This window comes from Chelonoidis abingdonii, chromosome 7 (assembly GCF_003597395.2).
Source record: "Chelonoidis abingdonii isolate Lonesome George chromosome 7, CheloAbing_2.0, whole genome shotgun sequence".
NCBI classification, from domain to species: Eukaryota; Metazoa; Chordata; order Testudines; family Testudinidae; genus Chelonoidis; species Chelonoidis abingdonii.
The window spans coordinates 75592126-75605060 of NC_133775.1; the positions used below are offsets into that span (position 1 = coordinate 75592126).

The following is a 12935-nucleotide window of genomic DNA, read 5'->3' on the forward strand; positions in this document are numbered from 1 at the left end:
TGAAGTGCTCTCCTACAGGTTTTTGTATATTGCCATTCCTGATATCTGATTTGTGTCCATTTATCCTTTTCCGTAGTGACTGTCCAGTTTGGCCGATGTGTCACTATTTGAGAGAGGTAACTAAACCAATCTATGACCGATAGTACTCAAAATTCCAGCCCCCCAGCCTAGACCTCCCTCTTACCACTCTTCAACCCACCACTCCATCTTAGCTATACACTTGTATGGTTGGACTCCTACTACACTTGGGATCAAGACTACTACACCTCCCTCACAAGCTACAATGCTTTGATTTTTCACATACAGGACAAACTTCCGGTCCACCACCCTACTATAGGCCTAAGAACCCATTGTACAGCCTCCTCGCTATAAAGCGGAGGCAATAAGTTCCACATACAAACTGTAGTTTTAGCATAAAGCCGGTTCACTCAATGCATTATATACAGAGGTGCCACATTACTTTTCCAAACTATGTTATGTCATCTTGCAGTGCTGCTGTCATGAGTTTCACTACAGCACTCATTAGACACCATATATAAGAGTCTGCTACTCTGGCAGATGAGAACACAGGGTAGAGTTATGGCTATCATTAGAAATTGAGCTGTTACCACAATGATGCTATTTCCTCTTGCCTCTAATTAATCTCACAATTAATGAAGTTGTGCATAGTAGTTTCCGTAGGAAAGCCACGATTCATCAGATCAAGTCATATGTATGTAGTCATGTTAATGATGCAACTCCTACTCTAAGCTGCAAATTCAGGTTTGGTTTTATAAAGATGAACTTGATCTCCATCAGCCCTTCATCTGAGGGTTTATTACACACAGTGCAGGTAAACTGGTAGAGCTAGTAACCCTCAAGAACCATTTGTCAGGAATTAGTTTTAGAATCCGTGTCAACAAGATGGCAGTTGAGTGGAATGTGATGCATAAATTCACTGAAACTGGTAGCTGTAAGTAACCCAAGTCCTTTATTTCAGACATTGTTTCAGCAAGAAGTAGCATCACACACTTCTTGAAACTTTAGAATGACAAATATGAGGAATTAACATCCACAAAACATTCTCTTTAGAGTTCTGGTCATAGTAACTTCAGTAAGCAAATGATTGACTTTGAACCCTGAAGAGACTAAGATTACAAGATCTGCTGGAAAAGCAGAGGCACTAGTAATCTTTATGTGCCACACTGTGTTTGTACTAGCATGCTGGCAGTTTGACTTCCCCTAATCATTTCCCCATGCAGTTTGCACATGAAACCAGCGTTGGGGCAGACCCATTTCTTAAGTGTGTGCCAAAAATATGTGCACCCACCAAGTGGTTGTCTGCCTTTTGAAAACATGGTCTTGAGATGCACAAAGTACTCAGCTGGTACAAAAATTGTCACCATTTTTGCCAGAGACTTCCATGAGATATAAGATCCACTAAAGCCTCCAGCAGTTTCTAAGCTCCTTGATCCAAGATGAATGAGTAATAAGTCTGCCATCTTTCTGACACTGCTTTTAAAACAAATTCCTAAGGGTTACTAGCTCTACCGGAGGGGTCGCTGCGTTAGTCTTTAAGGTGCTACCAGACTCCTTGTGTGTGGATACAGACTAACAAGATTTATTTGAGCATAAGTGTTTTTTTTTTATCCACGGAAGCTTATGCCCAAATAAATCTGTTAGTCTTTAAGGTGCCACTGGACTCCTCGCTGTTTTAGCTCTACCAGTTTACCTGCACTATGTGTAATAAACCCTCAGATGAAGGGCTGATGGAGATCAAGTTCATCTTTATAACACCTTTTAAGAACCCTATTGCCTCCAGGAGGAATGCCAGCTCACCTACAAGAGATTCCATGAATCACTAGTCCTAAATTAAATCCTCATAGGTTCTGCAAAACATCAAGAGCATGATCAAGGTTAATGTCTATATCTAGAATGGACGTAAAAAGACTAGACGTATTCTGCAACTTAACCCACCATCGTACAGTCCTATCCCAAACCCCAAAAATAGAACAGTGATGTTCCTCCTCAAACTAAGGTGATATGGTCCCTCACCAAAGGCTCTTAAGCAAAAGTAACCAGTCATGAGATACGAGGGAAGGTCCTCTCATGGATCGATAACTGGTTAAAGGATAGGAAACAAAGGTTAGGAATAAATGGTTAGTTTTCAGAACAGAGAGAGTTAAATAGTGATGTCCCCCAGGGGTCTGTATGGGGCCCAGTCCTATTCAACATATTCATAAATGATCTGGGGGAAAAAAAAGAGGTAAACAGTGAGGTGGCAAAATTTGCAGATGATACAAAACTACTCAAGATGGTTAAGTCTCAGGCAGACTGCAAACAGCTACAAAAGGATCTCTCAAAACTAGGTGACTGAATTTCATCTGCCATTTTGTCATCCAATGTTGATAAATGCAAAGTAATGTGCATTGGAAAACAATCCCAACTATACATATAAAATGATGAGGTCTAAATTAGCTGTTACTACTCAAGAAAGATCTTGGAGTCATTGTGGCTAGTTCTCTGAAAACATCCACTCAATGTACAGTGGCAGTCAAGAAAGCGAACAAAATGTTGGGACTCATTAAGAAAGGGATAGATAGTAAGCCAGAAAATAATATATTGCCTCTATATTAATCCACGAGATACCTACATCTTGAATACTGCATGCAGATGTGGCCGCTCTATCTCAAAAGTGATATACTGGAATTGGAAAAGATTCAGAAAAGGGCAACAAATTATTAGGGGTATGAAATGGCTTCCATATGAGGAGAGATTAATAAAACTGGGACCTTTCAGCTTGGAAAAGAGATGACTAAGGAGGGATATGATTAAGGTCTATAAAATCATGACTGGTGTGGAGAAAGTAAATAAGGAAGTGTTATTTACTCCTTCTCATAATACAAGAACTAGGGGTCACCAAATGTAATTAATAGACAGCAGGTTTAAAACAAACAATAGGAAGTATTTCTTCAACACAGTCAACCTATGGAACCATTGGCCAGAGGATGTTGTGAAGGCCACGACTATAAGTAGGTTCAAAGAAGAACTAGATAAATTCATGGAGGATAGGTCCATTAATGGCTATTAACCAGGATGGGCAGGGATGGTGTCCCTAGCCTGTTTGCCAGAAGCTGGGAATGAGTGACAGGGAATGGATCACTTGATGATACCTGTTTTGTTCATTCTCTCTGGGACACCTGGCATTGGCCACTGTCGGAAGATAGGATACTGGCCTATAGAGACCTTTATTCTGACCCAATATGGCAGTTCTTATGTAAGTTACAGGGTCTCCCAGTTTTGCTGCTAAAATGACTTATGCCATCGGCTGGAGATATGAGTTTCTTGGCTTTGCCAGCATATTATTTGTAAGAGTTATGAACCACATTTATTCCTCACAGCAGTTATAAGCTCTGCATGTGCCTAGCAATGGTTAATAATATCTACTTCCAGGGTGGAGAAAAATCAATTTAAAAAAAATCAGGGTTGGGTTTTTTTTTTATGAAATGCTGTTGAGGAAAAAAACCTATCTAAAGATGGTTTTAATTAAGATACCTTTGAGCTATAATGTATCTCATCATGGAATAGGGATTATAAATCCTAATTCTATAGCAGGAGACAATATATTCATATAATGTTTAAGAAAAGTTTTGTAAATGAGTTCCAATAGTTCATAGACTAGGGACCCAACCTTACGGGGGTTCCACAGCCTTCTGCATATATTTAGATTAATCTTTCTATCTACCCAGTGGGACTCAGTGTTCAGTCTAGAACAGGGAATCAGCAACCTCTGGCACGCGACCCATCAGGGTAAGCCCCTGGTGGGCCGGGACTGTTTGTTTACCTGCAGTGTCCACAGGTTCAGCTGATCACAGCTCCCACTGGCCACAGTTCACCATTCCAGCCAATGGGAGCTGCGGGAAGCAGCGCGGGCCAAGGGATGAGCTGGCTGCCGCTTTCCACAGCCCTCATTGTCCTGGGACAGTGAACCGCAGCCAGCGGGAGCTGTGATGGGCCGAACATGTGGATGCTGCAGGCAAACCGTCCCGGCCTGCCAGGGGCTTACCCTGATGGGCCACATGCCAAAGGTCACTGATCCCTGGTCTAGAAGATACCATCAGAGATGCTCAGTTTTGCAGTTCTCTAACTGTAGATTTGTGTCTCCAGGGGTAACATGCTTGTTAACAGCAAAAATATTAAATAAATATAGAGAGGTGAGAAACAAGAGACCTCAGCTCTATTGTGCCTTTGCAAATTTGTGTACACAGAGTCAGTCCCTTACCTCTAAGGGCTTAGCTACACTTGTGACTTACAACACAATAAAGGAGCCCCAGGTGCACTAGCTCACTACATGTCCACACTGGCAAGGCTCATAGCGCCGCAGCTACAGCACGGCTGGTACTCCACCTCAGCAAGAGAAATAACATTTGCTGCGCCTTGGCTACAACACCCAGGCATTAGTGGGAATGAGGTGTTGCATTACAGTGCTCTGATCGGCCTCCGGAAACATCCTATAATCACTTTAAGTCAAGTGGCCACTCGTCACTGTTTTGAACTCCCGTAGGAATGCGGAAATGACCTTTCAAAGCTCCATTTCTGAGTTGGCATGCAAGCCGTTACCATGGAATGTGGAGTGAGAGAGAGGCAGGGGAAGGGGGAGGTCTGCTGCTGTCTGAATTTACAAGACAGCATGCTGACATGCTCTCAGCCCCCCAAAAACCCACTTCCCCCACCATACACTGAATACACTCCCTGTCACACTCCACCCCATCCCTCCTATTTTCAAAGCACACTGCAGTCACTTGCATGCTGGGATAGCTGCCCATAATGCACCACTCCCAATGCAGCTGTAAGTGTTGCAAATGTGGCCATGCCCGTGTGCTTGAAGCTGTCAGTGTGGACAGATTGCAGTGCTTTTCCTGCTGCGCTCTATGAAGGCTGATTTAACTTAAAGCACTCTACATCTGCAAGTGTAGCCATGCCCTAGAAGTACAAAGTTTCAAGAAGTTCAATGAATAGAAGAGGAGTCCTGGGGGCAGAACAGATCTGGACAAGAAGTCTGGAAGATAAATGTGAGAAGCGAGGGACATATGCATGTTTTGTTAAAAAATACTATATGTTTGCATTGAAGAAAAAAAATCCAGATTACTTAACGTTGTTTTAGTTGAATAAAAATTTTAAATGTCTGTCTGGTGATGTTCTCCTCCTAATACAGAATGGCAACAAAATCCTCCAAATATTAATGACTGACCTGTTGAGTTGGAGATCGTTCACCTCCAAATTTCATAAATATCTGTTTCAATTACCTTTGGTAAATGAAATAACCAAACAAACATTCATTTTCTAATATAGCTGCAAAACTAAATCTGAAAAGTTTTCAAACTAAATCACTGTTTAAAAATGTATAGTGTGTACCATCTAAAAATGAAACCTGCATCTATTGCTGAGTTATGAAGAATATGTATTAAGGTTATAATAACCAACAAGAATACACTTATCTAGAAAACCATGATTAAATCAAGCCTTCCTGACTAGTGATTTAAATCAAATCCACCCTTTTTACTTCTCAGTGTACTTTCAAATTCTAAAGTTTTGTGGGCAAAGCTGGTAAAGTATTATGTACTATATAAACCTCAGGAGATTTACAGTCTACTGTCATAGCTCATAAGCACCATGAAACTTCCCTCATGGGACATAAAGCAAGTTCTCTTTTCACCCTCATCTGTAGCTTTGTCTCACTGAATTTCAGTCCTGCAGATTAAATTCTGTTAAAGTGAACAGTAGTTTAACTAAGTCTATGAAGATAATAGGTGCAGAAGTTATGCAGCCAAAAGAACTAAATTGTTCCCCACACAGCCTTAATAAAGAGTAGCTCTCATTAAGGATTTAAGATTAGGCAAGTGTGAAGTTTAGGCAAAGTTGCTGGTATGGCAAACAGAATAGTGAATGACACTTGCCTGTACCTTAAAACTGGTCAGAGCAACTTCCAGAAAAACATTCTCTGGAAAGACCAGTTATATTACTTCTACAGAAACCATATTTCATGTGCCTGACCACAGAACATTGACTATTAGTTGACAGTATATGGGCATGTCCAGGACAAGACCTACATTCTATAAGTTGAGGTTATAACAAATATCCTACCCCCTCCCACTGTCCCACGTTACTCTACATCTGCAAATGCCTTAAGACCTGGATTCCAGAATGATGGAGTGGGAAGAACAGATTATTTCCCTACAGGCACCCTGTTTGAGGAGTACTGCTGCTTTGGTCAGTTTTTAAATTTTATCACCTGCTTGTAAAGGTCTCAATATATGTCAAGAATGCCTAGAACTTTATATAGTCTCCCTTCGGTGTCAAATTTTAATAAAATGGAAGTCTAAATAACCAGTTAATGCTTAACCAGTACGGAATAAACTGGCGTCAGTGTGGATTCAGATAAGATATGGTTCACCTAGTCCTTCCACTATTGTCCCACAATACATCAGTGGCCTTCTCAAGTCTCCCAAAATGCACTGCTTCTGGAGCAGAGCTGGAGTTGTGGGATAAGTACAAAGAAATAAAAGTGTTTGAGTACACTGTGAACACAGGACAAAATTTAAATTCATTCAGCATAGCTAACTCAAACATAAGCCATTCAGTTACCAGTAATTAAACTCTCTGGTTATGACAAGGTCTGATGGTAGCACCTGCCAATTACTGTTGTCCATTTTGAATCTGAACTGGTACTTGAGCCTTTACTTGCTTCCACAAGTTGATAAGTTATCTCCAAAGCAGAGATGCCCCAAAGTTGTTCTTCAGGTGAGGTGTAGGTATTATACTCTGCAAAGAAGCTATAGATTTTGATTTATTCAGATGTTTGCAGTGATCCAGAGTCAGGCCACAGACTACTGATCCTCTTAGGGATAAGAAAATACTAGAATAGAAGTCTTTTCCCTTTGTAAGGCTCAGGCATCACTTCTACAGTTTGTTTTCAACAGAACTAAGATCTTTTCTCAATCTTTCCCATTAGGAATCCATGAAAAAGCAGATGAGCTGGAATTTGGCATACAGCTTTGAATAGGATGTCAAGTGAAATGATTTCCCCTGCCTGAAAGAGTTGGGACAAGTGTTCCCCAGATAGTGGAGAAGGAGGAGGAGATTCTGGATCTCCTGACCAGCTTGAGGTCGTCCTCCATATCCTCAGATTTGTCTGAAGATCTGCTTCTTCCAACAGGGAAGTGTTTCACAAACTTTCTAGATATGTGAATCAGCAGACACGCAGATAAGGTCTGCTGAGATTACCCATTGTGCAACCTGAAGGAAAATTTTCTGCAAGAAACAGACTAACACAACCCAAGAGATCTGACAGTTTAATCTTATAGCCTTTAATTTATCCAAGACCTCATCAGTTTTAGGACTAAAGTTTCTTCAAAGCACTCTGACTAGAGAATACAGAACTCCAAAGCAAGTCTCTCTCCTGCAGATACCTGCTGAATGAGATGTGGCCACTGTATCAGATCTCATACTTCATACAAGACCCTCTAGGAGCATCTACAGCTTTTGACAGTCAGATTTCAAACAACTTTGCTTTGCCTCTGAAATGACCCGATTCCCAAGAGGTCATCTCGGACCATAACCCCACCAGGGTACTGTCCCTGTAAACTGATCAGTGGCTTCAACTTTTGGATCACAAACATAAGTACTTCTGTAACTCCCATCCCCACAGTATCAGAATATATCATTAGTGAACTAATCATCCAGACCCACCCACCCCCCGACCCCTTCAAGGCAAGGACAAATTGACAAACTGACTTTCCCTAATGTCACACAGAAATTCTGTAGCAGAACTAGGAACTGAACTTTGATATCGCAAATCCCAGTTCACAGTACCTTATTCACAATGAACATCTTCCTACAGGCCAGAGACTGATACCCCTATTTCCCTAACGTAGCTAGGGAACTTTCATCTTTCCTACCCCATTCTACAAACTCTATTGGACTGTTGCTACCTTAGCCACTTCTCACAACCTTCTCTTCTAGTAAAGTCTGAGAGAGAGAATTTGCTATTCCAGTTTCTGAGGTGTTTTTTAAGAGAGGTCTTCCTCCATGAAGAATTCTGCTGCTTCTCCAGGACTACTTCAGTGCAAAGTACAAACCTTTAAGTTAGTCTGCAGCATCAACACAGGAGTTACTGCACAGCACTTTAGCACACACTGCTATTTACTCCACATAGTCCAAATTGCAAAGCAGTATAGACGTGGCCTGTCCAAATATTTTAAAGGGCTAAAAACTTTTTCAATGAAAGCTTAAAATCTGTAGAAATGTATGGCTTAGGAGCCCTTCCCACACAAAGGGATGTGGTTCTCCACTACCACCACCCTATTTAAAGTTGGCCTGACTCTACAGAAATGCCTCCTACGTTAGAATAAAAAGGCTATATGTAGTTTTAGTTGCTATAGCACATGCCACAGCCATTTTTCAAATATTTAGAGATCAATTGTTTACAGCCAACATTTGGACTATGGTGATTTTAAAGTGCCCCATCCTTCTACAAAATTATCATTATCTTTGAATATGGGACTAGCATTCAAGGGCAGCCACCATACCAACACCCTTGTGAACAGATGAAAGAACAATTATTCAGTATCAGTCTTCCATCCGTTACAAGGTCTGAAATTTCTTCCAAGTCTTGCATTGTTAAAATACAAAGAATTAAAGGCTGAGTGATTAAGCCGTGTTATGACCTAACCACTTCGGGCTAGACTTGAGCACTGAAACAAGCGCCTAGTACAAATGGTAAAGTCCATGCTAACCATGCCTACTAGTGTTCTGCATGATGTTCAAACTAGTGCTGTTCTACAGTTGCCTACAACTCCCTCTGGGTACTTCTCAGTTCCTGGCACAAACCTGCAGAGACAGTGGACTCTAGGAGACTTTGAAAAGGCCACTGGGAGAGAACTGTCTGAACCACTTGTCATTTTAATGCTGTCTACAGGGGTGCTAGACTGGTGCAGAATGAAATGATACCAACTAAACTGGAATTTAACCCAGCTGAAAGCAAAGGTAAGCCAAATGGTATTTGACAGGCATATCAATTTGGTGAATGTGTGCAGATCCAGTGCTACCCTTAGCATATCTGTAAAATCACAGATATTTTCACCATGGGAAATTATCAGCTAGCTATAGTGGTTTAATTCCAGAAGGAGAGAGCCTTTTTCAAAGTTAGCTTAAGACACTTTCAAGTTTGCCAAAGTAACATAAGCTACACCAGAAAAAGGCACTCTTACTCCATAAGTACAGGTCCACATGGGGGAATTATATTGCTATAGGTAACCTGGTATAATTATGCCAATAAATTTCCCCTTGTAGACAAATCTCAAGCTTACAAGCTTTTTCAGAGCGGTATTTTTTGGCACTCCATGAGCTACTTTAAGTTGATCAATGGAAAACATTAAAAGAAAGCTTCCTGAACACTTACAAATGCCATGCAATCACAGCAGAAAAAAAATTAGCCTGCATGTGTGGTGCAAGTCCATTGCTGGGTGCATCAGAACAGAAATGGCCTCAAAGATCTCCACATCAGCCAGAAGCTATACATTTTATTTTATCCAAATTTTGAGTTAGAATCGAAACACGTAATCCATACCTGAAAACACATAGGAAGGTTGCACACATGGGGCTTGTACTTAAAAGTCAAAGTTCACGGTTGGTTCTTGTTTTGGAGAAGTATGCCATTTGTTTGGCAGACTAAGCAGAGGAGCAAAAGATTCCTCAACAGTTTACTCTTGGACAGCGTCCTTTTCAGATATTTATTAGATACTACGGGGATGACTACTTTGGAAAGCATTATAATAAATTCTAGAGTACAAGAGAAACTGGCAGTCTCCTATAAAAAGACTAGGAGACAGGAGTCTGGAGACTTTTCTGACCTACAAGAACAAGTTTTTAGGTGTATTTTCCTTCAGATGTGTTTTAAGTAACTATGTTCTGATGAAGCTACTTGTAAATAAGCAGTAACATACAATAAATAAAAAAAATAAAATAAAAAATTTGTAAATGAATTGGAGACTGGCTGATCACAGAGGTGACATGAGTGATGTGTGCTGAGTGCAGCTAATTAGTGTGTATTGTTTGCTGAGGGCACAAATAGGGGCTCTCTGCAATTGCAGAGGTGGGCACTGGCAGGGTGGAATCGCTGGCAGATGGGGGGATATTGTTTGGGCTCTGACTGGTAGGCATTGGGTTGACCTGGGTGAAGCTGAGACAGGACTACGTGAGGCACTCCCAAAATTGGAACTAAGGGCTCCCTGAAATACTTCCCACCACAGCTGGCGAGACACATGAAGTTCCCTGGATAAAATCTACTCTCCCACAGGATAAGTCATAAACTAGGGGCACTCTGCCTTGCGTCCACCTTGAAAAACATCAATTCCACATTGATCCCCCAAGAGATTCATCAGTTCCATACTGTCCTTCCCTCCACCCCATCAGTTCCATACTCATCCACTTCTCAACCACCTGGAGTCCAGTCAACTCCATGCCATTCTGAGCATCCCTTCCTATCTGCATTCGCTCACTTGTAAATGAGCAGTAGCATACAATAAATGGCACTGTACTATTATGTCTAGCTGAATGTATTCAGCTAATCAGTTTGACAACTATGATCACTTCACCCTCCACTAACAGACAACCTGTAGTAGTAGAAGGGATTAAAAGGGAAGAATAGATTAGGAAAAGTTAGTAGGCACTACCACCTACCAAAATACAAGAATCTGATACAGTGGAGCTTCCGATTAGGAAACATTAAATCTGAAACTGTGCAGAAAAACAATTAGATACAGCAGTTACAAAGGTCAAATAAGGCTTTTGCTAGAAGGTTTAAAATGCTTACTGGGTAAATTTTCCAGCTGAGGAAAAAATACAAGCTCATAAAGCAAGTACATATGCCTATTAATGTAGCCACACTCAGTAACGAAGTTAAACAAAAGCAAACTTGCACCTGGGAAGGACTTCCTGAGTTTCAGGATCTGGGGTTAGATAGCAACTCCTACAAATAGAATTACCTCCAGCCTCAAAAGAAAACTCCTAGGCAGCACCTTACATGTCCTCCACAGCAGAGGGAAACTTTGGGGGGCTTTGAGCAGAAAGCTTGTTAGGATCTGAGGATCTTACTCCCTACATTAGAGTCTTATTTGTTTAACTTTGATAATCAAAATGAGTTTACCACTTTTGACTCTTGGGGATTATACAGAGACCATATAACTAAGTGAGCAACCAGAACTCTCTTCTACATCAGATTTTGTCACCCAGCTTTAAAAAAAATAGTTGATTTAGGTCGTTCAACTCATACAAAATCTAGAGGTTTTTCTGCTTGTTTACCACTACAGATTTCAGCTTGTGTGGGTGCATATTGTGAGCACTAACCCCCTAACAGAAGGCAAAGTGTTCAATATTTAATAATAGTTTTCTGTAGTCGAGAAGAGTTATTGACCTTAAATACGTGTTGATAAAAACCCAGATTTGAGAAGTCTGGTTACAGTCCCTCACCCTCAGTTTTTCAGTTTTCACTTTCTGCTCTTACAATGTCACTAATTTCTCTCTCCAGCCTACAGAGCCTACATTTCTCTCGCATGAGACTACCTGGGTCTTTGAAAGACACCTGCCAGGCCATTTTCGAGCCTCAGAACAACAAAGAGATGCAATCGCCCCAAACCGCCCCGTGCGGGGTCCCTTCAGGCCAGCTCGGCTCGCCCGGCGATGGCTGAGAAGTGACAGTCCTGGGGCGGCCAGAGCTCGCGGGGCTGACAGAGACAAGGAGCATCTCTACCTCGGCCACGCGAGTGGGCTGGCTCCCGATTCAGAGCCGCCGGCGCGGAACCCCGCTCTGGGGCTGCGGGAAGCCCCTGCCCGAGCAGGCTCCCTCTCGGCCGTGCGCACACGGGCCGGCGGGCAGCCGCTCGGGGCTCGCCTCGCAGTGGGGGAGCCCCTGCCAGCAAAGTTACGTAAAGGGGGGCGGGCTGTCCCCCGCCCGGCCTCCCCCACCACTAAGCCGCCCCCCGCCCAGTACTCGGGGGGCCAGGCCAGGCCCTTCGCGGGGCCTACAGCACAGCCGAGCCCGACCCCTGGCTGCGGCCTGAGCTCGGCCGGGTGCGAACACGGAGGCCGAGGTGGCGGCCGGGAACGGGATGAAGCCTCCCTCCCAAGCGCCCAAGCAGGAGCCCGGCCGGGCCCTCCCTGCGCGCGACGCCCCGGCCCGCGAGCCCTTACCTTGTGGATTCTCTTCAGCGCCATTGTGTGTGTGAGGGGCTCGGTGCGGGGAGGGGGCGCGCGCGGCTCGGGCGGCGTGGGGGAGGGGCGCTCCTTCGGGATTATTTGGCGGGGGGAGGGGCGCGGCGGTGGCAGCGCTATTGGGAGGGGGAAGGTGCAGCGGGGGGACTCTCGGTGCGGCGGAAGGGCCTCACTGTTCCTCGGCAGCCACTGGGCTCTTACTCGCTGCCGCAGCTGCTACCGCATCACTCCGCGGGGCCTTTATGCGCTGCTGCCTCCGAGGCCGTATCACTCCGCCACCATCCCAATAGTCACCAGCGGGGCAGCCGGGCGGAGGGGCAGCAGCACCTGGTGATGAGGCACGCTCGGGCACAGGGACTATTTCCTCACTCTCCTTTCACACAGAACTCTCCAGAAAGGGACTCGGAGAGGCGGAAGAATACGATCGGGGAGAGAAGACGATGGAGTGAAGTAACTTCTCGCGAGAAGAGAAAGAAAGAGGTTCCGGACGGGTGAGGGGTAGAGTAGCAGGGAAACTTGGAGCGGCTGCGCAGGGCGGAGGGGCCTGGGCCTAGAGCAGGAAGGTTCCGGTGGGCGGCTGTAACCGCGAACCCGGCTGTAGTGCGTGTCGGGATCTGGCGCTGCACGGGAAGGGGAGAGCCTGTCTCCTTCCCGCTCGGGGAAACGTCTCCGCCTCTCTCCGGCCT

General features: G+C 43.9%; 1 protein-coding gene across 2 annotated transcripts in view; it reads right to left on the reverse strand.

Moving 5' to 3' along the window:
- UBE2D2 (ubiquitin conjugating enzyme E2 D2) overlaps nt 1-12636 on the reverse strand; it is a 56594-nt gene extending 43958 nt beyond the window's left edge. The window contains exon 1 of one of the 2 annotated variants that reach the window (XM_032777699.2): nt 12229-12636. In XM_032777699.2, the coding sequence (XP_032633590.1) occupies nt 12229-12252 (24 nt within the window). In that variant the 5' untranslated portion in view covers nt 12253-12636. The remainder of the gene's footprint in view (nt 1-12228) is intronic. The other variant, XM_032777700.2, reaches the window with a different exon arrangement.
- Nucleotides 12637-12935: the final 299 nt, after the last annotated feature.